At 27.9% G+C, this 18,515-nt stretch overlaps 2 protein-coding genes and 1 long non-coding RNA gene across 3 annotated transcripts; 2 read left to right on the forward strand and 1 right to left on the reverse strand.

Moving 5' to 3' along the window:
• Positions 1 to 2,103: 2,103 nt before the first annotated feature.
• Positions 2,104 to 3,466, reverse strand: LOC115723072 (rac-like GTP-binding protein ARAC1). The gene is made up of 7 exons (XM_030652481.2): positions 3,368 to 3,466; positions 3,030 to 3,117; positions 2,835 to 2,944; positions 2,657 to 2,720; positions 2,434 to 2,498; positions 2,290 to 2,355; positions 2,104 to 2,205 (listed from the first exon to the last, which is right to left on the reverse strand). The coding sequence occupies exons 1-7, from the start codon at positions 3,464 to 3,466 to the stop codon at positions 2,104 to 2,106; spliced, it is 594 nt and encodes a 197-aa protein (XP_030508341.2).
• Positions 3,467 to 4,716: 1,250 nt separating this feature from the next.
• Positions 4,717 to 6,611, forward strand: LOC115722261 (uncharacterized). The gene is made up of 2 exons (XR_004012803.2): positions 4,717 to 5,128; positions 6,291 to 6,611. It is a non-coding gene; the product is annotated as an uncharacterized LOC115722261 (long non-coding RNA).
• Positions 6,612 to 8,581: 1,970 nt separating this feature from the next.
• On the forward strand, positions 8,582 to 11,012 carry LOC115722260 (actin-depolymerizing factor). The gene is made up of 3 exons (XM_030651422.2): positions 8,582 to 8,793; positions 9,708 to 9,973; positions 10,558 to 11,012. Exons 1-3 carry the CDS (start codon positions 8,779 to 8,781, stop codon positions 10,706 to 10,708), a joined length of 432 nt encoding a protein of 143 aa, XP_030507282.1. The 5' UTR covers positions 8,582 to 8,778; the 3' UTR covers positions 10,709 to 11,012.
• The last annotated feature ends 7,503 nt before the right edge of the window (positions 11,013 to 18,515 follow it).

The following is an 18,515-nucleotide window of genomic DNA, read 5'->3' on the forward strand; positions in this document are numbered from 1 at the left end:
TGTTTTTAAAAACTTCAAAAACTATTTTTTTGTTCTCATTTCTAAAAACAATTTTTTGAAAATAAAAAATAGAAAACAATACCAAACATGCTCTAAGTTACTGGAATCTGACAGTTTAGTTTCCATCTTTGGAAATCTGGTTCAAGACTGTCATTCTCTTACGCTTTCTATGCCTTTAATAAAAATTCGTTTTGTTAAACGATCAGCAAACCGTCTAGCACATGTTGTTGCTAGGATGTTACGGTCCTTATCTCGTCGTAGTATTTCTGTGTCTAATACTCCAGCTACTATTCTGAATGTTTTGTACTCAGAATGTTAATTTAATAAAGTTGATATTTCATCAAAAAAAAAAAAAAAATTACTGCTTAAATTTTATTTTTTACACTATAATTTTCTATTATATATATATATATATATATTTATATCCAAGTGGATCATATCACCTTATCTTAACTTTCTCAATAAGTCTTGATATCCAAAACCGTAATTCAAAATCAAATACTACAGCTAATTGTTTTGATGTTGAACTCTCTCTCTCTCTCTCTAAAGCTTAAAAAAATGTGACTTAATTATTCTATATATATATATATATTGATATATATTATAAAATTACTTATTTGGTGATCATGATCTTATTATATAAAACATATATAATATAATTTAGCTAATTCAAGAAATTTTGTTTGATATTAATTAATTATTTGATCTTCCAACTGTAAAATTTTCAAGCCATTTTTGTAAAATATAATTAAGTCCTATATTGATCACATTCTTAATTTATTATCATTATTGATAATAATTAAGTTTTTCTTTTTCTTCATGATATTCGGCTATAATAATTCGTAGATCGATATTTGTATAATTAATGCGGTCAAAAGTCAAATTAGGCAATCTCGTGTGCTAATTTGTATCAAAATTTCTGAATATAATAATTTACAGCTTTTTGAAGCAATTTTATACATACATAAGTAATATTACTCAATAATCAATTCATGTTGTAAATATTTTCTTTTAATTAAATTAAATTATTAATTACAATATAATTTTGATTGGATCCATTAATCTCATGCAATTTCCTGCTATGGTATTAAATTTTTTAATTAATTTTCTCGTATATTTTAAAGGAAGATTATAAAAAATGTTTTTTTTGAGATAAGATTATAAAAAATGTTAAATAATGGCTTTTAATTTTTTTTTTACTATTTTTATTTTATAATATCTTATATACGATTATGTTTTGACAATGAATGACTAATAATAACGAATAATAATTTTTTTTTGGTAATATAGAAATGAAATTTGATTAGTATAGGATTTTTTTTCCAGTTATAGGCTAAAAAATATTATATTTATATTTAAAAGGAATATTTATAGGCTAAGAATATATTGTCACCTAATTAATAATGGATTTTATTATCTTTTTACTATTTCAATTTTAATATCTTATTTTGAAAATAATTTATCGTATTATTTATCAACGAAATATGATTAATATATGAATCTTTTTACTATTTCAATTTTAATATCTTATTTTGAAAATAATTTATCGTATTATTTATCAACGAAGTATTAGAGACGACAATTTTAATGGCAACAAAAAATTGTTCCTAATAGTAGTGATATTAATAATTATTTCTATTTTTTAGTTTAATTTGAAAATTTAGTAGAGGAGATGTTTAATATTTTTAAGAAAACAAGTCATCCCTAAAAATTGGACAATAAATATTTTATTTAAATTAATAGCTATTAAAAAAAATTAAAAATAACTGGAGCCCTTTTTAAAATTTTTAAAAAATGACTTTTGTTGCTCTTAAAAATTATTTTTCATTTATTGTTATTAATTTTTTAACAATATTCTTTATTTTCTTAGATTATATATAAACATACTAATCCTTAGATTATATATAAAACAATTCATAAAAGAAAAAAAACATCATTTATAATGGGCTGCTGTGCTTTTCTTATATTCTTGTTTAAGAGAGTTTCATAAAAAAGATTAGACAAGTGAACAATAATACCAATCATGAACTCTCTTACTTATTCTAAAGTGGAGTGGAAGATTATTGATTGTTGTTGTCTCTTCACACCTATTTTTTCAAATAATCACATTATGGAGCAAGCTTTCAGTACTTTTCTTTTCTTTTTCTTCTGTTCCGGTGGTTGAAGGACAACTCTCATGGCTGCATCAAAGACTCCTTTTACATTCTGTGTATACAAGATGAGTTTAATTATTATAGCCAATTTCATCACAAAGAATAGAAAAGGTTTAATTATGTTTTGTATATATACCTGTTGTGTTTTCGAGCTGCATTCGATATAAGCAGATGCTCCGATAAGTTTCTGAAGTTCCTCTCCCTTATAATGTGATACACATATCAATATAAATACAAGAAATATGCAATAATTAATTATGTAAAGAGTAAATTTTTTCACTTGAGTTGTAGTAATTGGAACGGCATCAGGATGGTCTATGAAGAATTGTGTGTCATCTCGAAGGTCTAGCTCCACAAAACCAAAAGAAAAATTAAATGAAAAAAAGAAGAATATTCTTCTTCATCTTATTAGTACCATAAGTTTCATTAACTAAACACAATATGATGATACACATTATACATATATTTCTACAAAATAAGCAATAGAAAGATGAAAAAGATACCAAGTTTTGTTCCAACAAGAATAATTGGGACACCGCGTGCATAATGCTTCAATTCATGAATCCACTGGAAAAAAAAAAAAAAACATACAAAAAACAAAGACATCAACAACTAAACATTATAATTAAAATAGATATTTTAATAAATGATAATTGCCCACATAAGAAAATAAGAACTAACCTTCTTAAAAACATTATTATAGCTAATTTTGCTAATGAGAGAGAATGCGAGTATAAATACATTGACACCACAATAACTCAAGGGTCTTAATCTGTTATATTCTTCCTGTCCTATTCTCCATAGAATAAAAAACTTCAGACCTTGAAAAGAGTGTTATTTGTGTAAGTGTATAAATTTCAGTCATTCAATACTTACCGGCTGTATCCCACAATGCCAAGTTAACATTGCTTCCATTCACAATCATATTTGCACTGAAATTGTCGAAAACAGTTGGCACATAATCCTGTTTTTTTCCACCAAAGTATGAAATAATGAATAATAAAAGAATACAAATGTATCATCATTTCAAAATAAACAAATTCTTAAATGTAAGAACAAACCATAATATTTACAAAGAAATATTAAACAAACAAGTAAAAGATCAATCATTCTAATTAGAAAGAAGATCAAACAAAGAAAACCCATTACAATTTAATTTCAAATAATTATAATAAAAAAAACTCAAATCATAAGTTGAAATGAAACTAACTAACCGTGGGAAAAATATTACTAGTATAGGAGATAAGAAGACAAGTCTTTCCCACAGCTCCATCGCCAACAGTAACACATTTTATGAACCTCGAAGCACTCATTTTTCCTACTTTTCAAATTTCTAAAAAAACAAAAGAAAAAGAAATCGAAGCCTGTGATAATATTTTTCCTCCTTAATCCTAAATGAGTAATAAATTTTGCAAGGAAAAATCTTTGAATGGAAAGAAAAGGAAAAGCAAAAAAAAAAAGGAAAGAACTTTACAAAAGGAAAAAATTTTGAATGGAAAGAAAAAATTGAACCTAGCAAAATTTAAAGATTTCAATTTACTTTGAATAAAAGACACTAAAATGCTTCATTCTTATTATGTTCTTCTACGTGACCATTTGAATTACCATACCACTCATATGGTGTAGGATAGATTAGAGCTTAATTACTTTTGATTTTGAGGGATGAAATTTATACATGTGCATTTGCTTGTTCTTACCTCACTTACTTTCAGGTATAGCAATTAATGTGTTTATTTTTATATAAATCTCATATATAATTTATGTATATTTTCTCATTATATATATTTGCCCTTTTTGGTTGGTTGATCATTTTACCTATCTTATTATGCATTTACACACATTCACACACACACATAAGCCATATATATTTGTTGTGGCTATGAAGTAAGATAACCTCTAAGTTAAATGAGTGAATTATGTTTGAGTAATAGAGATTGGGCCAACAATAGACTATATTATTATGAGATTATTTCAGAAATACACAAAATGACTAAAAAAAAAATACGATTGTACGAAATTTTAAAGATTTTTATGAATTTTTAAATTTTTTTTTTTACAGAAAATATAGTCTTTTGATGTTTTTATTTTATTTTTATGTTTTATGTTTTATTATTTTGTTGTTAATTTTTTATTATTTGTATATTATTTTAATGTTGTTTTCCTATTATTTTCATGTAATTTTCTTGTTGTTTTTATAAAATATCGTAAATATATTAAAAAAAAATATTTAAACAAAAAAATGTTTTTTTTTTTACTAAAAGTACTTTGCTTAAATTTGGAGTTTTTACACCATATATTAAAATTTCTAATTTTTTTACTTTTTTCTATTGTGGGGCGGAATTTTTTTTCAAAAATACTGTGTTTTATTTTCAAAAATGATGTGTATAAGTTTTATACAGTGTACTGTATTAAATTTTCACAGTTATTTTACAGTTATTTTTAGTTATTTCAGTGTTGTTTTAATTGTTATATTTTTTTGATTTATGGTTGTTTTATAAAATAACAGTATTTTTGTAAAAAATTCCGTTTGACTGGAAAAATTGTAAACTTTTACCAAAATCCAATATTTTTACAAATGTCTAAATTTTAATTGATGAAAACGACAATGGGCTAATAATAGACTAGCCATGTATTATGATCACAGGCCCATTTAGAAAGATGGTAGTGGGCCCATGTGTAATGGGATCGTGAGCCCAATACCAAAGCCCACGTTGCCTTTCTGAAATGTACTCCAACGTTTATCAGTAACAAAGCGAAGAAAAGAAGAAGACGAAGACGAAGACGAATACGAAGGATTCGAATTAGGGTTTGGAGAAAAGATGGCGTTTTTGAAGGGAGAACCACTGATAAGAAAGCTGGCCTTGGTATCTAAGTACGCCGTTTTACCTGGCGCCATGATCGCCGCTCTCGTATACTCGCCCCCCGATTTCGTCTACTACTCCAACAACAACCCCAAACCCAGCAAATAGATTTCTGTGAGATTTCGATTTCGTCTATTTTTGCTGTTTTTCATTTTCCAGGATTAGGATTTTGTTTTGTATTGATCCAATTTGAGACAATTGTTATGTTATTTAAGCAACTATGCGATTTATTCATTCATGATTGTCTTTGCTCATACGATAAAAGATCAAGCTTTCTCTTTAAGGTTTATAATTATGTCTTTTTAGCTATAGGACTCACATATACAAACAACTATAATGTTTGATTTGCTAAGTCATGCAATAATTGTAGTAGTAGTAGTACCAATCTTCAATAGGAAAACCCCCAATTCTCATTCATTTCATTTTCACTGATAATCTTTAAGAAAAATACTAACAATTAACTAATAAGCTGATATGCCATTTTCATACAATTGACAATTAACCATTCTTGACATTGGTTGAATATGTAGATATAAGCTTATTAATACTTACTAAATCCAACCCCAGGTGTCATTTTGCTTAACTATTGTTCTTGTGGTTATTTTAGGCCTATCTTTACCTTTCCCCTTTTATGTTTTTATCAAATCAATCTGTTTGAAAACAGAGTTGATGATATATGGTTACTTGGTAGGTATCAGTGAATGTCTATGGTTCATACAAGATCAAGATTTTTCCTCTGAGGTTTATAACTATGTCTTTAGCTATATGACTCACTAATACAAACATTTACAATATCTGATGTTCTTAGTCTTACACCAAACTAGCTTATTAGGAAAGTAATTAGGCTTAACTAAATATATCCTAGTGGATCGAGTATTTATCACTAGCTAACAGTGTAGATTATGTCAAACAACTATGAATAAATCAATCTAACATAACCGATTTTTTAAAGGAGGATTGCCCTCACTGATTCGAGTATATATCACCAGCTAATATGAGACATTAATCATTTTGGGCATTGATTGAATATGTAGATGTAAACTTATTACTCACTGAACCCAACCCAAGTGTCATTTTGCTTAATCATGGTTCTTTTGGTTATTTTAGGCCTATCTTTACCTTTCCCTGTTTTATGTCTTTATCAAGTCAATCTATTTGAAAAGAGAGTTGATAATGTTGGTTACTTGGTTAATTGCCCTCTCCTGATTATGATATAATCCATTTTTTGTTTGCTTGATGATCAATCTCATGATTATTTTTCTCTTGTTTAATGCAGGGCCATCTTGACTAAATTGGTTATGGATGTAAGAGTTTAGTATTGTATGTAATAAGCCTTTCTGGTCTGTAATACAATTGCTCAATTTTGTGCTCATCGAAGAAGTGATGGTTGTACTTGTTTTTCATAAGGAATAATACTGACCAGGAGATTTCTGAAGATACTTTATTTGATTTCTTGTCTTATAAATAATATTGTTTTCAATGATTGTAAACTTGGTTCAATTGACTTGAATTGTTAAACAACAATCATTGTCCTTTGAAGCATGATTTGTTAATTACGATGTTGAAAATAGAGTTTAAATATTCAGTTGCACCTACAGTAATCTATGTTTGCAACTAAAAGTTTGAACTTTGTTTTTGATACAATAAATTATTTTAAATTTATCGAAAATAAGAGGAGTGTCTGCCATAATTACAATATACAAAGTTATAAAAGAAATTTTGAGTTATAATTTCTCATAATACTAATAGTAGAGTTGTCCCTACCAGTCTTTAGTGTAGAATTTATCGAGTAATAATATGTATAAGTAAAATGATATTGGTTGTTCCTACAATGCATTCTCATAAAATAAATGGGTGTATCGATTTTGGCATTTAAAAAGAAAATTAATCTATTTTTTTATAGTCTTGTATGGTTGCTTCATGGTAGAATTTTCCAAGATTAATTAAATTAGGGAATTTTACAAAAATACTGTTTTTGGACCAAAACTTTACAATTATACTGGGACACGGCAAAAATAACATTTTTACTGCCCCAGCCCAATTTCATTACTTTTGTACTGCCCAAGCCCAACAGCATAACATTTATACTGTGTGTGTGGGGAAACAACCTTCTTCGTGTGTGGGGAGACGCCGGAGACGGAAATCACCAAGAAAAAACCATTAAAATCGGCAAGAATAAACAAAAGCAGTAAAATCGACGTCAATAAATAATCATGGCAAAACAACAGTAAAACAACACTAAAACAATCAAACAAAACAAAAGAAAAAAATGATTAAAAAAAACAAACAATCTGCTGCACAACCTCAACACCAGATGCAAAATCAACTATATTTGCAAGTCTATTCCTAGAAAATTATAAAAAAAAAACTACTAAAACAACACTGAAACAACACAAAAACAAATGAAGCAAATATAACTACTTAGAAAAATATAAAAGAAACACCTCAAAACTCTCTTGTGAGTGAGCTCGTCAAATATATTTATAGGAGAACCAAAAGAAAAAAACCACAAAAATAGCCAAAGAGAACGAAGAAGAAATGTATTTATAGCCTCCATCTTCCACACTCACAGACATAACCATCACAACAACACGAGAACACCCAGAAAATACCTATTAATTCAAATAAATAAATCATGAAAAACAACAGTAAAACAATACTAAAACAATACTAAAACAAAAAAACAATAAAAAAAAAATGATCAAAAATTAACTATGTTGTGCACATCCTCAATACTAAATGCACTATATTTGCAAGAAAAATTCTAGAAAATTAGAACAAAAAAAAACCACACTAAATCTTATATTTAAAAAAAAAAAACATAACTAAGAACTTCAAAAAATTAAAAAAAAAAAATAACAAAGAAGAAGAAAAGAAAAGAAGATGAAGAAGAAGAACTAAGAACTATCACCTTCATGGTCTTCCTTCTCCTCATCATCTCAACCATGAATGGTGTTCTAAGTTTCTTTCTTTTCCTTCAATATAATTTTTTTTTTTGAATGGTTCCTTCAATATAATTAAGTATATATAATAGTAGAGTTGGACATCATATATATATGTTGATAGGAGAGGAGATGTACGTGGCAAGCATGCATGAATGTTATGATGTTATAACATATTAATTTCTAAATTTTAAATGCAAACAAAAAAACTATAAAAATGATTAAATGCTTGTCACTTTTGTCACATCCCACATCCAATCAACTTTTCTAATAAAACAAAAAACTTTAAATATTGATGTGAGAAAATCTTATAGAGATATGTACACAAAAAAGTCTATATTGTTGATTCAAAAAAAAAAAAAAAAAAAAAAAGTTGGCAGCCGAAAAAAAAAAAAAAAACAGTACAAAAGTTATTTTTGGAGTGTAACAGTATAAAAGAAAGAAAATGGGAAAACACAGTAAACTGTGTAAATTTCCCTTAAATTAAGCTTATTGGGCCTATCTCGCGTTTATTGGGCCGGAGGAAACCTCTCTTGTTGTCAACTCCATAGGCTCACGGGCCCAAAAGACCGAACCAATTCAATCCTGTGATATTCAAGATCCTGTTTTCTCAGGTGATTATATCACTCCATTCATGGCAGTCTTTGTCAGACAGAGAATATATATCTTTCATTCATTTCTTACTCAATTTTCTCGCAGACTATTCTAATTTTTTATTATTAATTAATCATTTTTTAATTTCAATTTTCATATCCTGGTCGTGGTCGCTGATTTCTCTCTCTCTCTCTCTAAAACTATTTGTCGGCGATCAAAGCAGCAGCCATGGCTTTCAGAGGGGTAAGCTTTAAAGATTCTGCCTTTTTACTTATGCAGTTCTTTGAATCAATACCCAACTTTTTCTTTCCCAAAAGTAGTGTTATAAAAATAAAAAATATGATCTTTATTTGTTCTTCTTTTGAAAAATTCAGTATCCAAATGAAAAATTGGTAAATTTTTGCTGTAACTGTAGTTTGAGTTTAACTGAAACCTGGATTTGGGCTTAATTTATTTTTGTGTTTCTTTTCGAATTGGATGCTTTTGGCTAGAAGGTTGATTATTAAAGTTTCAATCTTTTTCATACCCAAAACCTAAATTCTGTTTATTTATTAGTGTAACATTTTCATTTTGTTGACTAAAACCTCAAAGAAAGAGCTAGGCATTTTTCGTTTTGTAGAATAACACACACATATACATATTAATTTAAATCATTTTGATTAGTTTCCACTGGAAAATGGAAATTAGTCCTTTTAGGATTAAACAATCAGATCACTCATGAGTATAGAATAATATAAGAACAAATAATGAGTACCATCATAGCATTACTTTTGACTTGACTTTAAGAGTAGTGATTTGAATGTAACTTGCTAACATCATGGATTTTAATGGGGTTGTTTTGTGGTTATGTTATGTTTTTTTTTTTTTGAAGAAGAAGATTGTAACTTTTATTAATCAGAACAATCAGAAGTCAACATAGGCAACAACTCAAGGGGACGATTGTCCACCTTAATAACACGGTCATGAATAGAACACAATGCTCAAGTAAGCTAATGAGCAACAGTATTAGCAGACCGCCTAACAAAATGAAGAGAAACATTCTCTAATAAAGAAAGTATAAAACACGACACTCATGAATGATCAAACCATAAGGAGAAAACATAGTGGCTTGGTTATGTTATGTTAATGTTCAATGTTGGTTTTTTTGATATGTATAGGGAAATGCTTCATCTGGCATGGGTGTGGATGAGCATAGTAAGAGCACATTCCTTGAACTTCAGAGGAAGAAAGTTTACCGCTATGTGATTTTCAAGATTGATGAGAAGAAAAAAGAGGTTGTGGTTGAAAAAACGGGAGGCCCTGCTGAAAGCTACAGTGATTTTGCCGCCTCTATGCCTGAGAATGATTGTCGATATGCTGTTTATGACTTTGATTTCGTCACTTCCGAGAATTGTCAAAAGAGCAAGATTTTTTTTATTGCATGGTTAGTTTCTTTTCCATTTGCTTTATTTTGATTCTCTTGTTAATAACTTAATACTTGTTAGTTTAACTTTGCTATATTAACGTGTCTGAGATTGCCAAATGTTTGGGTTCGAGAATTTCATTCACTAGAGATTTGATAATGAGTTGATTAATAAAAACAGAGAAGCCTATAAGATTGAAGAGGGTTGTCTGAAAATGCTGTTTTATGAAGGCCTACGTTAATGTGCTATAAAGCATAATAATTTTCGATTTTAAATTCAACCACAGGTAAAGTGTCACCTTACGTGGTGTTTTAATTAGTTGTCTGTTGCCTTCATACTCGCATTTGGTATTTTACCTTTTATTTCTAGATTTTGAAAAATTAAAACTTATGGTGTTAAAGGAGAGGAGAGCAGTTTGAATTGACATACTTAGTTTTGTTGGAATGCATCAAATTTGTTGTTGTTTATACCGAATGTTGCTGCAATATTATGGTTATTCTGAGAAAAAACATTGCTACGAACCTTTGTAAGTAATCGAAAATGGTGTGTTCTCTTCGGTTGGTTGCCACTATTAAGTACTTTTTTTGGAAATCTTGTATTCCAGGTCACCATCTGTATCGAGAATTCGAGCAAAGATGCTATATGCAACATCAAAAGACAGGTTTAGAAGGGAGCTTGAGGGGATTCATTACGAGATCCAGGCAACTGATCGGAGCGAGATGGATCTTGATGTTCTTAGAGAGCGTGCAAATTGAGCAGTTGGTAAAAGGGTTTGAAAAGAAATCGGGGAGTTTCTTCTACTTATTTAGTATTATAATCTGTTCCATGTTTCATGTTTCATGTATGTACAAATTACATGTTAGCTTAATTACTAAATAAAATAATGGTTTGAGCTTGGGAAGGCTGATAAGGGGGGTTCTGTTTAAGGCTTTAGCTATATTATCTGTGCAGGAAGAGACATTTGAGCTTTCCCTCATTTTCATGATGCTTCCCAGGTGATGTTGTGTTCTGGTTTGTCCAATTGAATACTTAAAATAATAAAAGAAAACTCTTTATTTCCAGTTTTATTTTGTTATATTTTCGGAGAGGGTTTTGTAATAGGGTTAGTCGCCTTTACCATATCCGTTGTATGGTATGATTTTGTTTAGTATGAATTGCTCGAGAAATGCTTCGAAGCCAATGTCGATATTGCTATTTATAATTTTCACACTCTATTTGGATTCATTTTAAGGGTGTGTTTGGAAGTAACTGTGTAATTATTAGGTAGGGTAATTACTAAAGTGTTAATTACACAGTTTAGTAATTATACTATATTTTAAAATGCAATGTGTGTTTAGATATGAGGTGATAATTAGTAATTACATGGGAAAATAATATTTTTTCGTAGCTAATGTTTAATATGGAAAGTTTTTAGTAATTACACAGTGTAATTACATTCAATTCTCATGGGGGGGCATGAGAATTGGAAAGTGTTATTGGAACCCTTCAATTACTTCCAATTACACAGTTACAGTGTAATTACATGGTCAGACAAACATGTCAAATTGTGTAATTACCTCAAATTACACACAAATCTAATTACATTGTGGCTTTCTAAACGCACCCTAAACTATGTTTGTTAGGAAATAGAAGTGGGCGGACGGAAAGAAGAAGATGGAGAAAGGTGGGAGTAGATGACAAATCTCGATTGAAGGAGAGAAACGATAGTTGAGAGAGGATAACAAATCTACTCTAACCTCCAATTTAGAATCCATCCGATAATAAAAGGATTGAAAGAAAATCAACAGGAGTAGTGTTATCATTGACTTTAAGAACTGAATAGAAACAAGAACTACAAGTAACATAATGTGCAGCTTTGTTTGCAATACCCTTAACAAAACATAAAAAAAAGATTATATAAGGAAGCCAAAAGATGTTTACAATCAGCTACAAACAAATTACCAAAGAAAGATGGTGTAGTAACGGAACTGGTAATGGGTTGAACAACCACTAGGCTATCGGTCTCCACCAAAACATGATGTCACCCTTTCGTTTTAATCCAACTTAAAGCCTCCTTAAATCCAAATGCCTCTACAATAACAGGTTGAATTCAGCATGGCTTACTAACAGACATAATCTTAATCAAATGACCAATGTGATCCCAAACTACACATCCAACACCAAAAGGACATTTTGTGTCAAAAATTGATTCATCAACATTCATATTAATCTTATTCATACATAATTTTAATAAGAAAAACAACAATAAAAAATGCTTAAATAATAATATTATTTTTTATAAGCTACAAAAGTAAATTATATTTGAAAATTTATTTTTAACTTATGTTTCACGACGAACCTATGAAAATTTACCATTGTTGATGTAAATTTAAATAATCAATAACTATATAAAATTAAAAAAATTATTAAAATTATAATACCACTACATATTCATAAATCAACAATAAAATATACTATAAATACTAAAATATAAAAATGTGAGGAGCTAAAATTTTCTCTAGCTATTATATGTATCCACTATCCGCTAGTATTTATTATTTTTTTTCTTATTATTAATGTACATGCATATAATAAATTAAAGTATTAAAATATTAATATTAATATAATAAATGAAAAATATTAATATAATTATTTTTCTCAAAGTAATAAAATTAAAATATATATATATAATTATTTGAATTTAACACAAAAATATAAATTAAAGTAAGTAAAATAAATAATAAAAATGACAATATATAGTGAGAATTTAATGTTGCTAAAGAAATAAAAGTTTGGGGATCAATTTATCAAAATATAAAGTTTGGGGACCAACTTGCCAAAACTTATATAGTTTGGAGATTAATTTGTTAAAAAATAAAGTTTGAGAACCAATTTGCGAAAACATGTATAGTTTAAGGACCTGCGGTACAAATAAACTTTACTCAAATGAGTAATAGTTACTAAATAATTTAACTATAAATATTAATTTTAAAAATATTAAACTATTAAATTTTGATTGAGAAATAATAAAAAAGAAATATAAGTTATAAACTGTTTTTAGTTGTGTTTTCAGATAGATGTGACTCCAATATTTTATTATTTTGTCTCAATTTTTATTTATATTTGTATTAATAATTCAAATATATTTTCATATATAAGTATGATTACAATGCTACACACGAACAACATCAAATACACTTCCTTTTTATTATATATATAATACCAACATGCATATACATCTTGGTTTTTATTCACAGTTACATCTTCAAACATATATATATATATATATATTTATAAGTAACGAAAAATGTAGATATAAATCACATATAAATATATGACATGCTCTTACATGATAAGTTACTTTTGATAGGTGAATTGAAACTCATCTTAAATAAAGATAATTAATTGAAATTACTTGCCACATAAAAATGTGCATGGAAGTGTTTATGTATATATATTTTAATTGGATGGGGTTGTAGGAGTAGGATTATTGGTGTTGGTGGTTGTAAATGCCGGTGGACGTCGGCCACGACTGGAACGGCTGCGGGGCGGTGAAACACGATTGAAAGGGCTGCGCCGGCCGGACGGTGGTGGTGATAGATCATGTTGAAAGGGCACATCCGAATTTGCTTGAGCAACAGGCATAATATTATTATTGCTATTGGATACACCAATAATAACAATAATCAACAACAAAACCAAGTTTCTAATACACAACATTTTTCTTTCTTTCTTTCTTTCTTTCTTTTCAAATGATAAGAATGAATAATATAGTAATTAATTTGTAAACTAATGAGATGATATGTGGAGGGAGGGAGTGAGTGAAGGATTAGATTTTTATAATGTTGAGGAACCAATCTACTCTTGACACTTGTCACTTCTTGATTCGGTGAGGTTATATATAATAATATAAAACTTTCTATATCCACTTGACTTGACTTAGCCAATTGCAATAATAATCTAGGTAGGAGCTACTCTATTTAGTCTACTTGTCTTGTGTTATGTGTCACACAATTCAATCATTGAAAAGTCTCTTGTTCCAAAAAATTATTGAAAAGTATAAAAAAGTAATATTCCTTACTAATATTCTTGAAAATTATTATATTCAGTCATATATAATTTATTACTTAATTCAACTAATAACAATATTATATGTGGATATAGAAAGTATTACATAAAACACAAGTATCATCGTTAGTGATAATAAACATAGTTAATCTACTCTCTAGTCACTAAAAAAATCTATTTTTACTGAGAAATTCTTTAGTTATAACTTAATTTTTTTTATTATATAGTCACCATAAAAAGTTACTTGTAACTGACTAAAATATAATACTTAGATACAAGTCGTCACTAATTTAGTTTTAAATACAACAAAGTATATATTGTGACTGAAAATACATTTAGTTACAATAAAATTATGATTTTTGTGATTAATATATTTTCGATCACAAGTCTTTTAGTCACAATATAGAAATTGTAATTTATAATTAATTATAATTTTTTTACTTTTAGTTATAATTTTTATGTGACTAATAAAAATAAGATTGTTTGTAGTAAGTTATTCTTATTGTCTTATCTTATATGTATGCCAATTCAATCATTGAAAAGGCTCATGATCTATTGCTTCACAATTATTAATAACTATAATTACATAGAAAAGAATAATTAAAAAAAAAAACTGAATAAAATATTTAGAAGTGGATATTGTAATTAGTGTTAATTTCATTTTATTTATTCTATCATTATCGATCGATAACTTTCACTATTTTATATACGTTGTGAGAAAGGAATTTGACTTGGTCTCTATGCACAAATTTATTATATGTATTTTTTAATATTAATTATAATTATAATTTCTTATATTGTAATGAATACCACACACACTTCTATCAACCATTAATATCTCTTATCATAATTGATAAATATCTTACCCTATGCATTTGGTTTTTTTATTGAAAGAAAGAAAAAATAAAGAAAGAAAGAAATAGAAATTAATTAGAAAGAAAGAATTTGTTAAGTAAAAAAGAAAAGAAAATTAATTAGCGTGAGGCACGTTATTTTTGTTTTAGTGGTTTTTTTTAACTATGTGCCTTATAATATTGATGAATTTTCTTTCGAAAAAAGAAAACAAAAATTAATTAGAGTAAAACCTATACGACAACAAATAGTACTACAACATCAATAAAGAAAAAAAGGACAAACGAGCTAGGTTTGAATTAGGAGCATGCATAAACTGATTTAATTAATTAATTATAATCAAATGATCTAATTATAAACTTACTACCAAATATTGAATATCTAATTATGATTGAATTAGATATTATTTTTTATTCAATTAGATCATATGAGATTTTAGATGACGTGTTCAAAAATCCAATCCAATAATTAATTAAACTAATTAATATTTTAATTAAATTTTATGTATTGTGTTATATTTAAAATATATATGTATATATAAAAATTAAGATTAAAATTTATTTATGATTGGATCCAATCCAATAAAAGTATTAGATTTAAAACATTGAATGGAGTAGATTTGATTAAAAAAAATAAATACATAATTTAAAATATTAAATAAATTTAAATTAGTTCAATAAATATGTATATACACATGAAATATATCTACTTGATGAAACTAATCCAATGTAACATTAGAGTGGATTGGATTAGTTTAGATGGTGTAAATGGATTGTTTAGATGGTAGACAAACTAAGTAAATAGAATCGGTTGGTAAAATTTAACGTCCAATGTATAATTGGCTCGAATTTGAATAAATCTAAAAACATTAGATGTGATCTCTCTCAAATTGATCTGTACATACGGACTCAATCTTAAATTAAGACCGATTAAATCTATGCTAAAGCCCTAAACTTAGGGCCCAAAAATTTATGCACATGTATGACATTATAGAAAAATTAATAATTGTTGTTTGTGAATTAGTTGTAATAATACCCAAGCTCACCTACCTATATTACCTTTAATAATGATGGAAAAAGAAATTAAGGATATCCGTTTTTTCAATTTCATTTATTAAAATATGTTAATTTTCAGGCTCAACTACAATATCATACAAAACACTTGCTTTGCTTTTTATTATTAGGTATATAACAATACTACAAAGACAAATTAATAGCTAGGTACGTAATAAGGTAGCTATATAGCATATATATATAGTTACATAAACAAACTTAACCAAATATATATATGACAACATTTTGGAACCCCATGGCCAAATAACTATAAAGAGAAAATAAAAACATTACTTAGAGATGATGTATAGCTTGATAAAGACCTCGCTCGTGAAGTAAATCATCGTACTTACCATTCAACCAATTAAGAGAGAATGATCAATACATTGCGATTCATCCTTGAACGAGAGAGTGATACAATTAATTAATTGGCTGGGCGTGGGGGAGATTTGTAAAAAGTAGGATGATTGGTGTTGGTGTTGGTGTTGGTGGTGGTAGCAGCTTGAGTAGTAGTCTTACGGTTTCCGGGTGTCAGGGGTCTGTATGGGGTTCCATAATCTCCGTAAGGGTCTTGAGCAAGGCACAAACATCTACTATTATTACTTGATACACCAATATTAATAATAAGCACCAACAAAACCAAGTACCTAATACACAACATCATTTACCCTTAATAATAATAGTACTCTGGTTTTGATATTGAGTTAAATGTACAAATTGAAGGAGGGAGGAGGTTAGAGTTTTATAGTCTACAAAAACCAATCTAATCTTGACACTTGTCGATTCTTAATTCGGTGGGGTTGGTATTTTAATTACTAATCTCAAGTCTCTATAATTTATCTTGTTGACTAGGTCAATTTCAATAACCTAGATTAGTACTACTATTCTTTGTGTGACAATTTAATATCAGTATAAATTGTAATTTTTATATATTATATTTTTAGTTATAAATTTTCTTAGTGATAATATAAGTTTAATAAAAGAAATTAGTTACACTTTTTTAACTTTATTAACATTATGTTTAGTATCGAGGAGATTGGTGGATAGAGCACGGAGGAAGAATGTTGAAAGAGGAAGTACAATTTATTGATGTTTCAAAATCTCAAAAATCTAATCCTTTTATATTTTTGTAAAGATTTATGAAAAGACTAATTATGATTTTTGTCCCCTAAATTTTAATATGTACTACTCATTGAACTTTTTTTATCGTTAAAAATTTATCTTGAATGAACTATTGAGATTGTTAGATTTAAGGATTTTTGTTCAATTTTATACAATTTTACTGATCCAGTGATTATTTATGTACTAAATCATACTCTTTAGACTTTAATCAACCAAATTATGTACATTAGTCTTGTATTTTGGTGTGAGTTTACTTTAGGTTGACTTGGTAGTCAACTTCAACCTACTATGTATATCCTTATAATGTAATATGTGTGGTGTTCATTAATTCCTACAAATACTACAACATCAATAAAAAAATAGATCTAGGACAGTAAAGGAGCTAGGTTTGAAAAGTCTCTTGTTATTAGTTGTTACTATTACTTGTCATCTTTCTCAAATTGATCATTACCTAGTAAATCAAATGGTGAATAATTTGAAAATAGTTTCATAAGCCTGAACGTTAACTATTTTAAATAATTTCATATCTAATTTGACCTATAAAAAAATACAACAAGACGAATGAAGACTACTCAAGCTACCCCATGTGGTACATATAGTGTGTTTAGTACAGTAACCGAACTTCTAATCTTGCCACGAAACTAAAAGAAAAAAAAACATCTACATCTTACTCTCCAAATTAAATGTGGCTATGCAACAAGGGCTATTCGACGAGAGTTAGAGATCACTAGGGTTTTGCGCTCATTCGTTAAGTTCACTTGACCTAATGTTAGGTGATTGATTAACTATGCTTCTAAGCAGGGTTGGTCTTAACAAAAAGTGGGCCTAAATTTTTCTTTGTTTTTTTTTTTTTTTTGGTTGTATCTAATGGGTAGAGGTAATTGGTAGGTTATGACCTATATTTACTAAAACTTTATGAAATCACTATTTTTCCCTCCACATATAAATTTTGGGCCTTAAGTTTGGGTGGGCTAGGCACGAGCCTAGCCTGCCTTAGCCTAGGGTCAAGCATAGCTTCTAAAGTCATATCGTTGGCAAAACATGACTCTTGCTTTCCAATTGGTTCTTTTTGCATAAATTGCCATTTCAACGATCTTATTCTCCCTTACAAGCTTCCTTTATATTGCCCTATTGATGACTTAAATGACTATTTTATTACTAGTCGACATAATTTCAATGAATTAGATTCATAAAGTTGTGTTTGTTCTTCATACCTATAAGTATAGACAAACTAGAGGGATAAGTTGAGAAATATTTTTTTTTTATATTCATTAATCAAAAATACCATCATATTATATTTCATTAAAATATACCCACTTTTATGAGTAGGTTGTTTAATATACATTCACCCTTCACTTATGTCTAGCATATAATTTATACTAAACTAAGAGGTATAATGGAGACATCATCTATAAAAGTGAGTATATCTTAGAATATGAAAATAAAAGTTAAAATTAAAACAAGTAAAGTAAAGTGAGTATACAGTGTA

Source organism: Cannabis sativa, chromosome 9 (genome assembly GCF_029168945.1).
Source record: "Cannabis sativa cultivar Pink pepper isolate KNU-18-1 chromosome 9, ASM2916894v1, whole genome shotgun sequence".
Taxonomy (NCBI): domain Eukaryota; kingdom Viridiplantae; phylum Streptophyta; class Magnoliopsida; order Rosales; family Cannabaceae; genus Cannabis; species Cannabis sativa.

Bases quoted from the DNA above. Each gene is read 5' to 3' on its own strand.
- LOC115723072 (XM_030652481.2), bottom strand. From the start codon at position 3,466: ATGAGTGCTTCGAGGTTCATAAAATGTGTTACTGTTGGCGATGGAGCT. The intron at 2,721-2,834 runs GTTAGTTCTTAT...TTTTTTTTCCAG, and splicing joins ATAATAATGTTTTTAAGAAG to TGGATTCATGAATTGAAGCA. The intron at 2,499-2,656 runs GTATCTTTTTCA...TTGTGGAGCTAG, and splicing joins TCTTGTTGGAACAAAACTTG to ACCTTCGAGATGACACACAA.
- LOC115722260 (XM_030651422.2), top strand. The intron at 9,974-10,557 runs GTTAGTTTCTTT...CTTGTATTCCAG, and splicing joins AAGATTTTTTTTATTGCATG to GTCACCATCTGTATCGAGAA.